This window comes from Vipera berus (assembly GCF_964194415.1).
Source record: "Vipera berus genome assembly, chromosome: 6".
Taxonomy (NCBI): domain Eukaryota; kingdom Metazoa; phylum Chordata; class Lepidosauria; order Squamata; family Viperidae; genus Vipera; species Vipera berus.
The window spans coordinates 32,438,524-32,456,562 of record NC_138208.1 but is presented as its reverse complement, the minus strand read 5'-3'; the positions used below and the strand labels follow the sequence as shown (position 1 = coordinate 32,456,562).

At 39.4% G+C, this 18,039-nt stretch overlaps 1 protein-coding gene across 8 annotated transcripts in view; it reads right to left on the bottom strand.

Annotated features, from left to right (window-relative positions):
* TMEM168 (transmembrane protein 168) overlaps positions 1-16,548 on the bottom strand; it is a 53,037-nt gene extending 36,489 nt beyond the window's left edge. For 2 of the 8 annotated variants that reach the window (XM_081331693.1, XM_081331694.1), the window contains exons 1-5: positions 14,709-14,957; positions 12,694-12,787; positions 6,565-7,824; positions 4,346-4,488; positions 3,105-3,379 (exon numbers count right to left, since the gene is read on the bottom strand). In XM_081331693.1, coding sequence (XP_081187819.1) covers positions 3,105-3,379; positions 4,346-4,488; positions 6,565-7,701 — 1,555 coding nt within the window. In that variant the 5' untranslated portion in view covers positions 7,702-7,824; positions 12,694-12,787; positions 14,709-14,957. Of the gene's footprint in view, positions 1-3,104; positions 3,380-4,345; positions 4,489-5,385; positions 7,825-12,693; positions 12,788-14,708; positions 14,958-16,495 lie in introns of those variants that run through there. The other 6 variants (XM_081331688.1, XM_081331689.1, XM_081331690.1 and 3 more) reach the window with 6 other exon arrangements.
* Between the last annotated feature and the right edge of the window lie 1,491 nt (positions 16,549-18,039).

Here is an 18,039-nt window from a genome sequence, read left to right as displayed (position 1 = left end):
CTAGAGCACCCACCACCCCTCACTAATGGAGTGGATTGGTCAATTAAAGAATACTTGGCCAGTGGTTCACAAAGCTTTAGACAAAGTCAGCAGACTACAAGGCACAGGCAGATAAGAAAAGAGTAGAGCCTAGACTGCTTAAATGATTTCATGCTCTCTATCCAAATAAACTAACTATATCCCTCTCTTCTCTCTCCTTTATTGTTTTGTATTTGCTCCAGGTGGATTTCTCCTTCTTTTAGGGGGGGCAGCATGTCAGGTCCCCATAGATCCCTATTGGGATGCTGCCATTCTGGCAGAAGGGGGAAACCTTGGAGTTTTCCTGTGATGTATCCATTTGTGCTTTGTTCCTCTTTTGCTTTGATGTATCTTTTTGGGAATGAGAGGGGGAGCGATGAGCCTGGGGCCATCTGTTTTCCCTCAGCTCCAGGGAAATGAGATTGAGGCGTCTAAGAACAAGCTCTTATCACCTTCTCAGCTCGGAGTTCTCATAACACATTCATACCTCTGGATTGGCTCCCTGTAGATTGGGCAGTTGGGAGGGGTTTTGAAGAGTGGGATTTAACCTAACATTTTTGTGTGGGAATTTCAGATCCTGCTTGCTTTCTCTGCATTCACTGTCTCTCAATAAAAGTTCCTTTTGAAATGCTGCTTGTTTCAAGAGTTCTGCTTTCTTGAGGGAACTGTTGAGGCAGGAACTTACAGCTATGTATGTAAGAACATTTCTATTTGCTTCTTTCATTTTATCCACTTGAGGATATTAATCTTTTCATATATGCAGATTCATAAATGTAACAGTTCAGCACACACTTCTAATACTGCCAAAATGTTTTGTGATCTAAACTTTGAGTTTATTCAGCCAATAAGTTCAACTTTTCAAACCATTTTGCAGCTCATGGCTTATACATAACTGCTTAGCTGTTTATTTTTCATATTACTGTATACCTACCAATCTACCACAGTGAAACAACATTATTAAACTACTCAAATGCATTACACTGCTGTTATGGAATTATTTTGAATACTAACTAGATTTAGATTTTCACTGTTATTTTTTATTTATTTTTATTTATTTTTATTACATTTATATCCCGCCCTTCTCCGAAGACTCAGGGCGGCTTACAAGCTTAGCAGTAGCCTTCATTCTATGTATATGCCTGCTTATTAGGGCTTTCATACACCCCCCAAGCGGCATTATTACAAAGTCAGCTTATTGCCCCCAACAATCTGGGTCCTCATTTTACCTACCTCGGAAGGATGGAAGGCTGAGTCAACCTTGAGCCTGGTGGGATGCGAACCTGCACTAATTGCAGGCAGCTGGTGTTACTTATTATCTTATTGGTATTTTATCCACAGAAGAGCATCGCAAAACTCCACAGCTAATTACTAAGGTAATTATTAGAGATAAGAATGTTCATGGTAAAGGAAGAATCAAGACAATGAATTACTGCCCAGTAAAATATAGGTAAATATAATGGAAAACTCAGAGGTTAGAACTCTCTTAGTAGCACCTGTCTATATGAGTATAATTTTAATTTCAGTATGTTGAGGGTGCAATTTCACAATGTTCCTTTAATGTAGGATAAGACTCATGACATGAAAATAAGGATAGGAAGGATGTAACAGCATATGGCAATGACCTTGGGAGACAGGATGAAGCGCTACAGCCTACACAATAGTCTGACAAAAGAAACCTGAACCTGAGTGGGAATGGTGGTGAAGAAAACATTTCAGAAGGCCTTAATAGGATAAATGTAGGAATTAGAATGAGGGATATATAACAAGAGGTATGAAGCGGAATAGCCAAAACCTGTAAGAAGACCAGCCTGAGATCAAAGCTGGACAAATTTACAGAAAAGATTATTAAATGCTAAGAACCAAAATATATCAGACATGTTATGTCTGATAATGAAAGCATGCCTTTTTTATCAAATTCTCTTCTGTTCTGCTATATTAAAAAAGCTGGGGAACTGCATTATTAGTTTTTTCCATATAAGATAAAAAACTGTTCCCACAAACAATGTCACTAATATTTATTTTCTTATTGTAGTTCTTGTTTATTTTCTTTAATAAAAATATTGTGATGTTCAAGGAAAATATTTGCCTTTTTCAAAGATTGTGCTGTAACAATGGAGAGCAACTGCATGATCCTGAGAAAAAATGAATCTGCTTCAATGAGTTTTATATAAGTAAAAGCCAGTTTGGTGTAGTGGTTAAGGCGGGGGTGTCAAACTTGCAATGTCACATGATGTATTGCAACGTATCGCAACTTTTTTGGCATTGCTGACAATGGGATGGGCACAGTTTTGCTATGATGCATCCGGCCTGTGGGCTGGCAACACCCCTGGGTTAAGGCATCAGGCTAGTAAGTTCTAGTTCTGCCTTAGGCATGAAACCAGCTGAGTCACTTTGGGCCAGTCATTCTCTCTCAGTTCTAAGAAGAAGACAATGGCAAACTACCAAATATCTTGCCAAGAATAGGGGCTTTACAATGCATGAGTGTACAAATGAAGCACCTCTGAATCATTAAAACCACTGCATTCTTTTGCCATATTTCACATGGCTGTTTTCAAAACTGCTTCCAGCAGTTTCCAAATATGTGTGAATGCACTACTTTATAAGTAGCTTTTAAGTTCCCCAGTAAATGTTATGCACATCCTTGCAGTGTGTGCCAGGGCAGCTTTTAAAACAGTTTGTGGAACTATGGCAAAAACATGGCTGCTTTACCAATTTGAAAATAGTCCCTCTGTTAATATTCCAACATACTGCATTTTTAAAAAATAGTTTAGCCTTACTACAGATTACTAAAATTGTCCTTGAAAGTGACAGCATAAATGAGCTGTAAACGTGTATAAATGAAAGAAACACAATATTCCAGAAGAATGTTAAGACCTGGCTTTTGTCAACTGGCATGAGGATCCAAGAGTGGCACACAACACCAGGGGTGGTTGGTGGCTTGAGTGCACTCTCCCCATCTTTTTAACTTCATCTATTTTTGTTGGGATTTTACAGGTTTTATAGGGTTTTTTTACTTATAAACGGCTGAGAGTCACTTAAACAGTGAGATGGGTAATATATAAATTTGATAAATATTTAATACTTACCTGCTAGTGCCCACTCCCCAGAGCTGTGAGAATGTCCACTGTAGTATAATATATAAGTATCATGCCTAGGTCCATCTGATGTCCGAAGTTCAAGAAATGACTTTAGTTTAGAATGTAATGTGTCAAATGAAAGTCCGCTTGTGGAATAATCACAGCCATAGGTCTCAATCATATGATATACAAAAAACCTTTGGATAGCATTAAGCATGCCTGTTGACCTCAAATTTAGCTCTTGCACATGCTCAGGTGGAAGCAATATTGGTTGGCCATCAGGACTGAAGGAAATAGAAGAAAAATTGAAAGCTGTAATGAATATAACTTATTATAAGTTGCTTTAGTGTCTAATGTATTATGAAATAATTCACCACTGTAATTGCATACACTTTAAAACAAGAATGTTCAATTATAAATGGCTTAAATTAGTAGCCTAAACCACTGAAGAGTTCTGTCTCATTGATAGCATATGCAACGGACATAGTTTTTAAACATAGTCCTACTTCTCAATGACATGCTAACTATGAATATCAATCTGCTTTCTGATATTTCTAAAGAGGCAGACCTTGGTAAAGATGAACATGCAAACATGTGAAATGGTTTTGCTCAGACATTAATAAACATTTCAAGAAAATCTAGCTGTAATCAGCAGAAATACATGAGCACCAATTATTCTATGACCTAGAATTCTAGAAGAAAGCTCCCCCTCATTTTTCTATCAGTTTTAGTTGACAGAAAATTCAAGGGGTTATTAGAATCTTTTCCGTATATCTAGGCTCATTCATCACTTCTCTCCAACCCATTCACCTCCCAAACAGATGAGATGCCACATGAAGCACTGACTGACAGTTACAAACTTTCCAGATCCAAAACTATTGTAGAAAGCAAGTAAATACCAAATTGGTGTGAGCAGATGTTTTCCAAAAAAAAAGAAATAATAGTGATAGAACTTCATTTAGAATGATGTTTCTTTTATAAAAAATATGAATTAAACTTGCTGTTAGGAAGGATTTCATTCAGAACAAAAAGCAATTAACATCTGTTTTCTTTCATAAAGTTTAAAGTGCTTACTATGTCAGTTTTAATGATAAATCAACACATTACCATGGATTCCTTAAATATGACATATGCAACTTCTCAGATTAGGATAAGTAAAAGACAAAAATGCAAATCTAACAGATAAATTAGCATAATTAGATTACTGCAATACTATGTATTAAATAACATGTATTTGCATTAACACTTACCTGCAAAAACTGGTAGGGATCACAACTGCATAGCCAACACATGTGCCTCCCAAACAACTTCCTAGTTCATGAAACAACCCATGAGCCATAGATTCAAGGGATAAGACAATTAAAAAAACACTCATGAAGATTCCATTGGATTTCTACAATAAATGAATTTGTTGTAAGAATTGAATGCATATGATTACAGTTTATCAGTTTGCAAATGTGAATGAAAATACAGAACATTTAAAATCACAATATTTTAAACATGATTCAAATGCAATATACTGTAATCTTAACAATGCTAATTCTGAATTTGATCCTAACTTCACCTCCTAAAGTGTTCAATAGTATGCACTACAATGTTAACAAAAATATAGCTGTACATGTTTATTAAATACAGTATATGCACAGACTCAGCCAAATATTTACATTATAAGCCCTATATTTTATATTTCTGATTTTTAAAAGTAATATTTCTTACATAAATATGCATTTTCATGAAATAATAATTTAAGTTAATTAATGAACAATTCCAGTGGAAAAAGTGGAAAGTATACACTCTTTTTTTTCTTGTCACCCAGCTGAGTTAACTGACGCTTGTTGTTTCTTGATGGAACTGCAATACATTTATATAACAATTCTCCCTAGCTTAAAACTATTAGTGCCAGCCTCACCTGTCTTAGCCCTTATAAATATAATGAAGTAATGCTAAAAATAAGGAAATTAATAGAAACCATGGTTAGATGGTTTTAATTATGATTTAGTGACTAAAAGCGAATTGAGGGGGGGCAGGTTATGATGAAAAGAACAGAGAAACCTAAATTAGAGAAAGAATTAACTATCAAGCTTGCTCTGAAGACAACTTGGTTTACAGATCTTCTATCTTTCAAGGAGAAACTAAAATTAGTATAACTTCAACTATCCCAGTTAGACAAACTGATAGAACTAAAAGGTATTTCCTGTCTTGTTAGAGGAAAATAAAGGAGGTAAGACAAGAACAGTGACATTCACAGGTGGTATGTAAAAACAAACAGAAATGAAAATAACTAACTTACTTTAAAAAAAAGACAGACTTTGGTCATATCTTGTGACAAAGGATCATTCTGTAATTAAGCATGGAGATTTTGTAGCAATAGCTCTTCAGAGAGGAATAACATACCCCTCTACTACCACTTCCAACAATGCTGTTGTTAAATGAAATGTTTCTTTCTTTCTCTCTCAAAACTGATTAGGAAAATCCAATATTTGAGGGGCTGCCACAAACAAGAGGGGGTCAACCTGTCTTCCAAAGCACCAGAAGACAAGACAAGAAGCAATGGATGGAAACTGAACAAAGAGAGAAGCAACCTAGAACTAAGGAGAAATTTCCTGATAGTAAGAACAATCAACCAGTGGAACAGCTTGCCTTCAGAAATTGTGGGTGCTCCAACACTAGAGGCTTTTAAGAATGGATTGGACAACCATTTGTCTAAAATGGTACAGGGTCTCCTGCTTAAGTAGGGGGTTGGATCAGAAGACCTCCAAGGTCCCTTCCAACTCTGTTATTCAGTATTTTGTAAAAGAACTTGTAAGGTAAATCATAATGTGAATATACCATGAAAGCTCAATATATGAACTCCATGTTCTTTACTTTTAGGGCAGCAACTAATGATGCCAGTGAATAAAAGGCACATGGAAAATGAAACAGACTTATTTACATCTTAAATAACTCATCTCAATCCTTATTGCAGGCATGAACTAGCACCAAATATAATAATTAATGTACATCTACAAATGTAGCTGAACAAATTAAAATAAATGGGTGTAAATATAAAAATTTTAAATCTATCCCCTGAACATCCCTTTCCATCAGCTGAAAAGTTTCAGCACTTTTATATGTCACCAAATCTGTTGCTTGCCCATCAGTCAAATGATGAGATGCAGCCCTCACAATAAAAAGAGTTGTCCTTTTTTTAGCCCAATGAAAATTTTAGATCTTGTGAAGAAAAACAGGAGAAAGGAGTATTTAGCATGTTTACCAACTTGAGTTACCTATAAAGTAATAAAGGTGAGATAAAAATCAAATAGATAAAATAAACAGGGTATGGTGGTCCATTTCAAGGCATAATACTATATCCTGCTTTTATTTTTGTCAAAAGCCTTAACGATAATTGTTTTATATTGTTTTCTCTCTCTTTTGCTACACATATTTTAAAGAAAGTTTGACAGAGGATTGTAAAAACATTAAAACCTACCTGCCAACATACTGTACCCAAAACTGCTGTTGCAAGGAGGCTGAAAAAGACAAGTTGCTCTGAAATTAAACAAAAATGGCGCATTCCTTTAGATGCCATTACTCTGTCGAGGCTATTGTTCTCTGCTCTATGTGTGTAATATATTTTGTGACAGTCATTAAGTTTTGTATGAAATCCCCAGAGAGTTATAAGAAAAATGATGTGACAGATGATCCAGAAAATGCCAAAAATGGAAAATCCTGGTATTACAAAGTACCAGAGATCCAAATCACCTAGTTTAAGTGCTGAGAGGATGAAATAAATCAGTTCAATAAGTCCAACAAAAATGACTGAGAATCTTCGGCAAATTCGACCACGATATAAATAAGGTTTCCAACGTTCTGTAACTGAAAGTCCACTGAAGTAAACATCAAGAAGGGGATCAGCTATTAGGCAACTAAAAAAATATCCCAAGGGAAATGGATTTGTTGGTATATGCAAGGATGGAAAAAATAACAAAGAGGCAAGGACTCCAAAAATTACTAAATTTGGAATTGCCAAAAATGATTTCATCCTCAAATCAATAATCAGCATTGCTAAAGCCACAATCAGTAGAATAATACTCATAGATTTCTCCACCAGCATAGTTGTACTGGCAATTGCAAATCCAACCAGCTCAAGTACTTCCACTGTTGTTAGTAAAATGGGCTGATGATGAACACAGCCACATATTCTCTGCACCAAAGCGTATAATATTCTTATAATTATGGAGGAAAGAAGTAAATATTTTGTTGCTTCTTCCTTTACATCATTTTTAAAAGAATTATTATCCAGGAAACAAAGAAGGCCAAGTAAAAATCCAAACCAAAGATTAGAGAGACTTAAACTTGCTGCTTCCATTGAAAAATAGTAATAAAGTATACTTGCAATTCCAAGAACAAATAATCCAAGGATAAAAATTATAAGTATTAGTGCATCTGCAGTTTTTTCCCACCTGACATAAAGACCCATACATATCGCCGCTAACAAATTCATTCTGGCCAAATAGCCGAGGTAGCGGACAGAGGAATGCATGTTCACTTCGCGATTTGCTTCTTCCAAACTTGTCATTGCTGCATACAGACAATGGCTAACACAGTAACGCAATGATCTACACATGTAAGCAGACTGGTAGGGATTATACCCACTTTACAGAATATGTTTGAATTTCATCCAAGAAATATGATGTAAAACAGTCTTGCAGTATTGTTTCATTTATAATTATCAGTCACTACTGAAGGTCTGAAAAACAAACATAACTTCACATTAATAATATATTGTATCACATAAACAAATCCATTAAGTCTGCATCCTTACATAGTTTTTCAGTAAGAGATAATTGTAGGCAACGCAGTATTAAAATCTTAATATAGTAATATATGAATCCAAAAGGGGAATTTATTTTATATGTTGACTCTGCAAAGTAGACATGATTCATTAGTCAACTTTTATTTCTTACTGAAGAAAAGAGGCAGTGTTGTTGAACTAGAAGCAGGCAAAGCTAGGTCCTTGTCTTTCCTGGACATTTGGAGATTCCATTCATTTCTACTATTTTTCTCCCTCATATTTTGATTTTGCCATTTCTCTCATTATTTTGATTTTGCTATTCTTTTAAAAACTCTTCCATATATGAAATGGGAAAGTTGCCATACATTTCCCAAACCTAGTCTTATTTCCACTCAAGAAAATGTGTGGGATATTTATTTATATATTTAAAGTATTTATATGACCACCCAACTTGCAAAAGTGTAAAGTCAAGCAGCACAGAAAAATAAAAACCTCTGTATTTGTAACTCCATATGTATGAGAAATGATTAGTAGGTATACTGATAGCAAATTAATTCATTTTACAAAATACAAGATGCAAATATGCATCATACAGTAGCTCATCAGCATAATTTTATACCATCCAGGCCCCTTGATTAGAGCCAAAAATGTAGGGTAAATTTTTAAAATTGTTTTTGCGATATTTGGAAGGAATTTGTGGAACAATTTTGGGTGCCTTATACCTTGTAGTAATATTGCATGAAGGTTTTCAAAGGTAAACTGGCCTTTAAGTCCTGTTCTGTACATCCATCTTATACCTTAAAAATCAACTCTGGAAACTACCTGTCCCGACTTCTGTAAATTGCACATGCCTGTTATGCCAAATTAATTTTTATATATCAATCAATCAATCAATCAATCAATCAATCAATCAATCAATTTATTATAGCCAAAGGCCAATAAAACAAAACTAAACAGAACTATCACAAGAGGACATAGCAGTAAATTACAATTAATGGTGTAATCAATGGGTGACCAAGGTCTGCTAGTTTTACTAGCTATCAAAAACTAGCTAGCTTCAGAAAAACTGAATCATACTGACCTGACAATAAAAATACATTTGAGTATAGTCTAAAACTGGATAAAACATGTAATAAAATTAATTATAAAAGATTATTAAAAAAGATCTAAAATGATTGTTTCTGGCAAATCCCCAATGTTGCTGCACAGAATCTAGCCACCTGTGCCGTGATCACTGCCTGCTCATCCTTAAGCAGCCACTGGAGATAAACTTTCCGAATGACCAGGATACCTCTTAATTATGGGGAGGATATAGTTTTTCTGAATGGCTCTGCAGAAGGAACACCAAAGGAGTATGTGTCCAATGGTCTTTACCTCTCCTGAGCCACAGGAGCAGAGTTTTTCAGACAGTGGTGTCTTTTTATACTTGCCGTACAGGACGCCCAATGGAAACACTTGGCACCGTGCAAGCGAGAATGCTTTCCGGTGGTTTACTGACTCCAACTGACTAAGATACCTGGCAGATGTAACCACGTATCTAATAGAGTCTGGAGCCAGAAACAGTGGAGCTATACCTAAGTCGGCTTGCCTCTTGATGTCCTCTACCCTATGACACAAGGTTTGTTTTGCTTGGTCGTAGTCCAATTTGAGAATTGAGCTTGACAAGAAGCCTAGTTTGGCAACGTTGGACTCAACTGCCTTGATCCATGAAGAGAATTTATCTTGGAGAATTAATGGAGCAAGGCCTTGCGGAAAGCAATTAAGCCTTAGCCAGATGTTTAAGAAAGCTATACAGATTCTTGCTTTGACTTTATCAATCCTGTCTCCAGACGCAAAAGTGCATTTGGGACACAGCGCAGCATCTGGAGAATTGTTCTGATAAATTTGGATTGAACTCTTTCCAGTGGTGTAAAACACGAAGCTGAGGTTCCGAGTAAGGTCCCGTAGAGAAGCTGTGCTAGTGACTTGGCCAGAAAGAGCTTAATTGAAGCTGGAGCATAGTGTCCTCCCTTTGTGCGAAAAAAAATTAAGAATGGCATTTGCTGATCGTTGGCCAGAGGCAGCCGCGTATTCTTCATGGGCTTTTTGTGAGCCAGTGGCATGGATGACCACCCCTAGGTACTTAAAGGTGATTACCTGCTTTATTTTGTGGCTATTTAAATACCGTATTTTCCAGCGTATAAGACGACTTTTTAACTCATGAAAATCGTCTCAAAAGTTGGGGGGTCGTCTTATACGCCGGAAAATATTATTCACCTCTCTGATCTGCGGTCCCCGGCAACGCGCTCCGAAGCCGCCTCCCAGCCAGCATGTCACCGCCAAACTTCCCAGCCCACACCGCGTCTAGGCACTGCAGCCCGGATGGGTCCGGTCCCGGTCAAGGACGCCGCGGAGTCCGCTGGCACCGGGCGAAACCCAGCAGAGTTGTCCTGCGCGTGCGCGCTGGCCAGCTGCCAGGCGTCGGTGTGTCAATCACTCATCGGATCGGGGGAGGGGACGGAACGGCTTGGAGCTGAGCCGCCGCTGTCGCTGTCGCCACCGGGGTTCGGACGGGAGGGAGAAGCCTCCTCTTCGCGAGCCTCCCCTGCCTCCAAGCCAGGCCGGCGATCGCTGGAGGGACAGACGCGGCGTCAGACGGTCGGAAGAAGCAGCCGACGCGCGGAAGGCAGGCTCACAACGAGTCGAGGTGGGCCTGCGTCTGTGGCGTGCAGGGATGGCGGGGGTGGCTTCCGTAGCGAGGGAGGCACGTCCATGGGGAGACGGGTGAGGCCCGTGCGGTGTGCTGCGAAGAGGGGCCCCGCTGAATGTCGCGCCCATAGGCCGCGACAGACAGTAGGAAGGGAGCACCTTTGCTCCTGCCGAGGCACCGCCTGACCTGCGCCGACCGGAAGAATCGCTTGCCTGGTCACGGAGTGCGGAACAGCGGTACTTGGCGCCCCTCTTGCCCGCAGACCATGCAGCGGCCCTCGCCAGCCGGCCTCGGCATGGCCGCCCCAAGCCCGGCTCTCTAGCACGTCTTCCGGGCCCGCCTGGCCAACCATCTCCTGGGCGGGGCTTGGCTCCAGACGCGGCGGCTGCTCCGTCTGCAAATGCTATCTCAAAGCCGAAACACGCTTGGATGTGCAGGCTGCCGAAAGGCGGGGACTCAGAGTTCCCGCGGCGGTTGCGGCTTCTGGCGTGCTGTTTGCAGAGTCTGGCCTGGAAGAACGCGTGGCTTTGCACCATTTGCATCAGACGGGGCTGAATCTGAATCGGGCTTGTGTTGGACACTTGGCAACTGGCATGTAAGTATTTTCCGGCGTATAAGACGAAAAACCTTAAAAATCTTCTCAAAAGTCAGGGGTCGTCTTATACGCTGGGTCGTCTTATACGCCGGAAAATACGGTACCATGAGTACCATTTTGGCCTTTTTGCAAAAGCCATAACCTTTGTTTTCTCATAATTTATGTCCAGTTTATTATATTTACAGTACTGGACAAGGGCTTGCAAGGCTCTTTTAAGGCCAATTGGAATCCTGGAGAGAATCACAGCGTCATCTGCATAGAGCAGCAGAGCAATGCTTCAGTCACCTATTTTTGGGGGGTGGTAATTTGGATTATTTAGCCATTTTACCTTATCATTTATGTAAAAATTGAAGAGCAAGGGGGCCAAAATGCACCCCTATTTAACCCCCTTTTCAGTTTCAACTGACCTTGAGAGACCCTTGCATATTACACCTCACCTTGAGGGATGTTTTGGTATGTAAAGCACGTAACAGATGGAGAAGTCTGTGATCAATTGAGGCTGCTTCCAGCTTCTCCCATAGCTTAGTCCTTGTAACCATGACAAAAGGTGCCTTAAGATCCATAAAGGCAGTGTATAATGATACAGGTCTATCTGATGCATATTTTTCAATCAAATGATGAACTAAGCAGTGATCTATGGTGCCTCTCCCCTCTCTAAACCCGGCTTATTCTTCGGCAATCAGGTTCTCAAGATCCAGCCACTTGTTTATCTCGAAGGTGTTTGGCATAGTTTGCTGATTATATTTAGCACACTTATTGGTCTGTAGTTGGCAGGGTTGTCTCTCTTTCCCTTTTTATAAATTGGGACCACAATTGCCAACCCCCAATCCTCTGGGACATGGCCGGTGGAGTCAATATAAGTGAATAGCGCTGCCAGGATGGGTATCCATCACTCCATATTATTCTTTAGTAATTCAGCCAAAATGAAGTCAGCTCCTGGAGCCTTCCCGATCCTGAGTTGGCTAATGAGGAATTTAATTTCAGACTATGAAGCTGGAGACCACTCAGGTAAATCCTTCATTATAGACCTTGTACTCTTGCTGGAGGGGGTCTTCATACATTCTCCGAAAATGAAGTTCCCAGGTTATAGGAGATATATGACAATCTAATGGGATATAGACTCTTTCAGTGGCAAGCTATTAGACGCCAAAATAAGGAGTTCTTTTGCTTTGCTGCCACGATGAGCTGTTCCCAGGAAGACCTTGTGTCTTCTCTCTTCTTGAATGCAATCAATTGCTTGAATTGTTTTTTAAGTGTAAGTAACTGTTTAAGAATTGCTTTATTGCCATATCCAGTCTTGCTTTTGTACTCCTTGTATGCCAAGTTAAGGGCTTTCTTGGCTTCTACGCAATCCTTATCAAACCATGGCTTGGAGGTAGTACAGGACCTCTTAACTGAGAAATTTCAGTCATGTGCTAATAATGGTTGTAGCTCATAAACTAAACTTTTATATAGTTCTAATAAATCTTGAGTCGGGTTGGCTGATGTAGAGGCTGCACGGCTTTTTTTGAAAATTATCCTCTGTTAGGGCTCTCCTTACCTTCTGATCAAGTTGCTGGGTCCATTTGACCTGACATCTTGTTAGGCCAGCTGTAGAGATTGCAGGGATAAAATGGTCCTTGGAGGGTATCTGCCTGATAAAGGGATTCATGTATATACACAGAGAAAGATGATTACTTTATAGGTAAGGCAGGACTTCAAAATTTTCTATATAATGTACTAAGTCCATAGAAGTTAAGATGTAGTCAATGGTGCTAGTTTTGGACCCTGCCATGCATGTAAACTCGCAACGATAAGTCACCAGGCCATGAGCCGTTAGATATGAAGTTAAATTCATTTGCCAAGTTGGCAAGACAGAGGCCAGTATAGTTAGCTCTAATGTCTTTAGAAAGTTGTATGAGGGGGGCGTTGGTTTGTACAGAGACCTCCGGTGATGGGTATTGATTATGTTTCATAAATAATGTATAATCATCTGGTCCCAATCTGGCATTAAAGTCTCCCCCTAGTAGGACTCTGGCATTTGGGTGTTCCATTAGATGTTTATTAATGTAGTGTTCCAACTCCAGCCATACAGCAGTGGTTTCAGCTTTTTTAGTGAAGGAGGGAGATAAACATTATCAGTAGCAGGACTGAGCCCCACTTGAGGAGAAGGGCCATAGCTGAATGGTTTAAAGGGGTAATAAGTGTGGACTCTGCTTGCAAGTTGGTAGAAATAAATATACCCAGCCCTCCTTTCAGTCTCCCAGGGCCTCTGCCTGGCCTTGCTTACAGCTTATATGAATAATAGCCATTAAGCAGGAGATCATTAATAGTCCAAGTCTCTTGCACCAATATAATATCCTTACTTTTCAGAGTATCAGAGTGATTAAGGCCTCTGAAATGATACCACCTGGCTACATTTCAAAACATGATGTTTAAAGTGTTTTTCTTGCATTGGCCTTCATATAGTCAGTTCAAGTTCTCCATAGGGGCACTTGTTGGAGGATAGTTATAATAATTGTTATTTGATGCATTAGATTGAGTAGTTATTGTCAATGCTTCTTTTAAATCATCCAGTCTGTGTGTAATTAGCGAGCTCAGGTTCTGGCAATATATTGCTAAAGTCTATCAACATTTCTTCTGGCACACCCTCAGCAGAATCAATTACTGTGGGTACTCTGTTTGTGGATCACTTCTCTTATTTTCTCAAGGTTGATTCAGCTGCCCATGCTTCAAACGTATCAGTATGAGGTCTGTTGCCGCTTGGATTTAAAGCAATAGTTCCCTCATGGAGAGACTGAACTAGGAGTGGGTGCAGGTTCCCTGAGTGGAAGACACATATTGGAAATACTGAAAAATGCTCAGGAAGTGCTTCATTCTAAAAAGCATTGAGGGAATTATGGACTGCTTGAAGGATAACAAAAGCTGCATACATTGCCTTCTTGCTGGCAGCCACTCTGCATGTAATAAATCAATCTGAGTATACTCGCAGTGGAGCAGCTGGCTCACAGACTGCCTAACAGCTTTTCTATCACTCCAACATCCTCTATTCCTTCTGTTGTTGTAGATTTGCAAGGTAACCTGGTTGGTCTGTAAACTGAGGTTATAATGGTCACCTCTAGAACTATCTAATTGAGTGTTGTTTTCTTTGTGGATATTCTTTCCTCTCTCATTTATAGAAGGGAGAGAGGGGCCTATTTTAGTTTCCATTTCTGCATTAGCCATCCCATGTCTATCATTATGTGTTCTCCTGGGTCCTTCTGCAATGTGTGTTTGACTGTTGATAAACTTTGTAAAAGACTCTTTCAAGCAGTCAACCTTATTTGGGACAATTGATAAAAGTTCGTAGATTGAATTTACAGTTTGAGCTGTGAGCAAACATTGTCTGGAAAGATCTGTTTCATTCTCCCTTACTGTTTGGTACTATCCCATCCTGTGCAGGAAAAGTGGGTGCTGAATTCCAGGAAGGGGAGCTATTTTCTGTGAGAGAAACAGAAAGTTCTATATATGCTGTTTGCTTTCAAGTTCAGTTTGTAAATCCCATTCCAATGAGTCACATACAGATGAGTTACTTACTGAAGTAGACTGTCTATTTGCAGTGAAATCTTCCATTTTCTGCTGCTTCAGTGGCTTGGAAGAACTCTGTACTGCTGAGTGAACACGCTGTCTCTTTTCCTTTTCCCCATTCTTGGTAATCCTGGCTTGTAGAGTTGTTAAAATGTACATAAAACAATGGAAGCCTCTCCAGTATATATCCTTTATAAAAAGTCTTTGACTATTATAAAAAGTCAACCAAGGGTTAAAACAGATTTTAAAATAGGTTAAAAATAGGTTAAAAATGGGTAGGTTAAAATGCAGTGTTAAAAGTGGTTAAAAAGTTAAAATAAAAATAAAAGAAAATTTTTACTTTTGGAGTAGCTCTTTACAGCCTTTGCTGCCTGTCCACCATCTTGGCTCCTCTCTCCCCAATTTTAATATATAATTAGTTAATTTACTGCCCTGGGCTTGTGCTTTTTAGAGCATGGCTATATACAGTACAAGTATGGCAGATGCTCATGTTTATTTATTGGGGAGGTGGGGGTGTCACCAGATTTCATTTTAGTTGGTATTGGCATCTACCGATTGGCAGGATAAGAAATCTGAAGCATGAACATAGGAGGTTTTTTTCCTAAGAAGGAAGAAAACTTTTGAGTAAATGCAATTTTACTCAATTGAATTTTCTACTATTTTTCAGTTTTGTTTTAATTTTGTATAGGCTAGAAAAAGGGAATTGATAGATTTATTGGAGAACATCTAAATCCATTGTAAAATTATTACCTAGAGTTTCAAATGAAGATGTTATTATTTTCTTAATTTTCCAGCATAAACAGGTAGCTCCTTATTCAAATCATTAAAGAATAAAGCATAGTTAATTACAGATAATCGTCATCCTCAAAATATTAGAAATATACTAATCTTACATTTATCTTGAATTTATTTTAAGTTTAAGCTAATCTGGAAAAAACTGTCGATTTGACTAGTTTGAAATTTCTTAAATAATCTACCAGTACTGATCAAACTACTAAACTGGAATATGAAAAATGCTCATTCCTACGCAAAAATATAGCCATACACTTTGGTTTATTAGGAAGAGAAGTGAACTCAATAATATTTTACTTTCAAAACTCGACAGACTGCTGTTGCTGCTCCTTTGTCCCAGCAGCCCTAAATGATAGTAAAAAATTCGTTTAAGAAACTAACCTAATTATTTCTACACACAAATGATCCAGCAATTCACGTTAAAGCCTTGGGCGTTTTAAACATATCAGTTTCATCCCACTTTGAACATGCAGCGCGAGATATTCAGGAGAACGACCAAACGTGTTTCCTATTTAATGCTATAGGAGGAAAACTTCGATTTCCTAACGAAGTAAGAGAGCTTGTGAAACGGGGTTACGGCAGCATGGGATCTACAGGGTGGCGGGTGGGCAGGACACGTATCTTAACGGCTCACAGGCAACCCGGGTTCATCGCTCGACAGCAGAGCGACCATTTGTTACTGGTAAACAGTCTGGCAACGTTGGAAAAAAGGCCGTCGATTTGCCCTCTCAGCCTCCTGTCTCATCTAGCGGGCACGCAACCGCTAGATGAGACAGGAGGCTGAGAGGGGAAATCGACGGCCTTTTTCCAACGTCCGGTAGGGCAATCACCACCACTAACCCTAACCCCCCCCCCCAATCATATACAAGGCGCATTCCAACTATGGTAGCCGGAAGAGGCAGTGGTTGAAGACCCTCAGCAGCCTCCGCGTCCGCCTCTGTCCTAATCGAAGATTAAATTGTGGCGCCCGTGTGATTAATATCCCGGGTTCCCTCGAAACTCACCATCCGCCACTTCCTCCCAAAACTTCCCCTCCCGCCGCCATTTTAGCGCTTCCTCCACAGTGTTCCAGGTGGGTACGGGAAGAGCGAAGGTTCAAATCGCGCGACGCTCTTCCCCCTGAGCGCGTGGTAGCGCTCTTTATCCAGAGCTGGAGGGCTGAGCGGAAAGGCGGAAACAGTAACAGTAGCATGAAAGCGTAGTGCTTTAAGGGGAGTTTTTTTCCTCCGAGACTTACGAGCCGATAGCGATGCAAAGAGAAACTCCTTATTCTTCCAAAGCGGGATATTTGAATCCCCTTTCAATCATGATGCCTTTTGTTGCAAGTGGCATCGCATGGTATCTTGTTTGCGCTTAGCCTGTGTACTTATCCAGGATTTATGGGATAAATCGGTGAGGAGGCGAAGTTCCTCTAAGGCCTTCAAACGAAACCAAGTAAATTAGCACAGTGTTTCTCAACTTCGACAACTTTAAGATGTGTGGACTTCAACTCCCAGAATTCCCAAGCGTGGGAATTCTGGGAGTTGAAGTCCACATCTTAAAATTGCAAAGGTTCAGAAAATTAATTCATGCTAGAATGGACTCAATAGCTACGGTATTGGGGTTTTTGCTTAAGGCTCTTTTTATTATTCCCCAAGACAAGATGATGGATAAAATAAATTGCCTTGAATACCCAACCACAGAGCTCTTGTGGAAGGAATAGAGATGCTTTACAAAGCTTTTAACTATAATCTGGAGTCTATGCATGGCAGAGCTGCCTACCATGATTGCCTACTTAATGCATTGACCCCTGGCTTGAAACCCAGATGGGATCACATTTATTTGATGCTTTAATGATATGAGATTACTAGGTGTGTAGTTCACGATACAACACATATTTCAAAAGTAGGTAATAAGTAAATAAAAGGCCCTTTTGATTTAGAGGTTAAGGTACTGGGTTAGAAAGCAAGAGTCAGTAAGATGAAGTCCTGCCTTGGCCATGAAAGCCATCTGGGTGAACTTGGTCTAGTCACTTTCAATTCTACTCACCTCACATGGTTGTTGTGGAGAAAAATAGGAGGGAGATGTGTTGGATATGCTTACTGTCTTGAGTTATATATAAAAATAAAGGTGGGATATAAAATAAATACATGATTTTAGCCCATCTTTGTAGTCACTGAGGGGCTTAGCATGATCCAAAGGATCATTATCCCTTGCACAGAGGGCCCTTTCTACTTGCAGTTTAAATCTATACCGGTATGTTCCAGAAACCTCCATGTTACACTTTGACCATATATGACATTAATTTCCAGCTCAGAATTTAACAAAACTGGTTATCCTAGTGTACCTTACTGTAAACAGTTTTCTTAAACTGACTCTGAGCCAACAACAAAGGAAATAAAACAAATGCTATTGTAGAAAGAAAAATCTTCATCAGGATCTATCTGGTCCAAGCTGGGAATAATCAAAATGGAGACCGCTTTAAAAAGAAGGTTGTATTTTATTGAAGAGGAGAGCCAGACAGAAACATGACTCTGGGAAAGCTGACCACACGTAGCAGGGAGTGGTG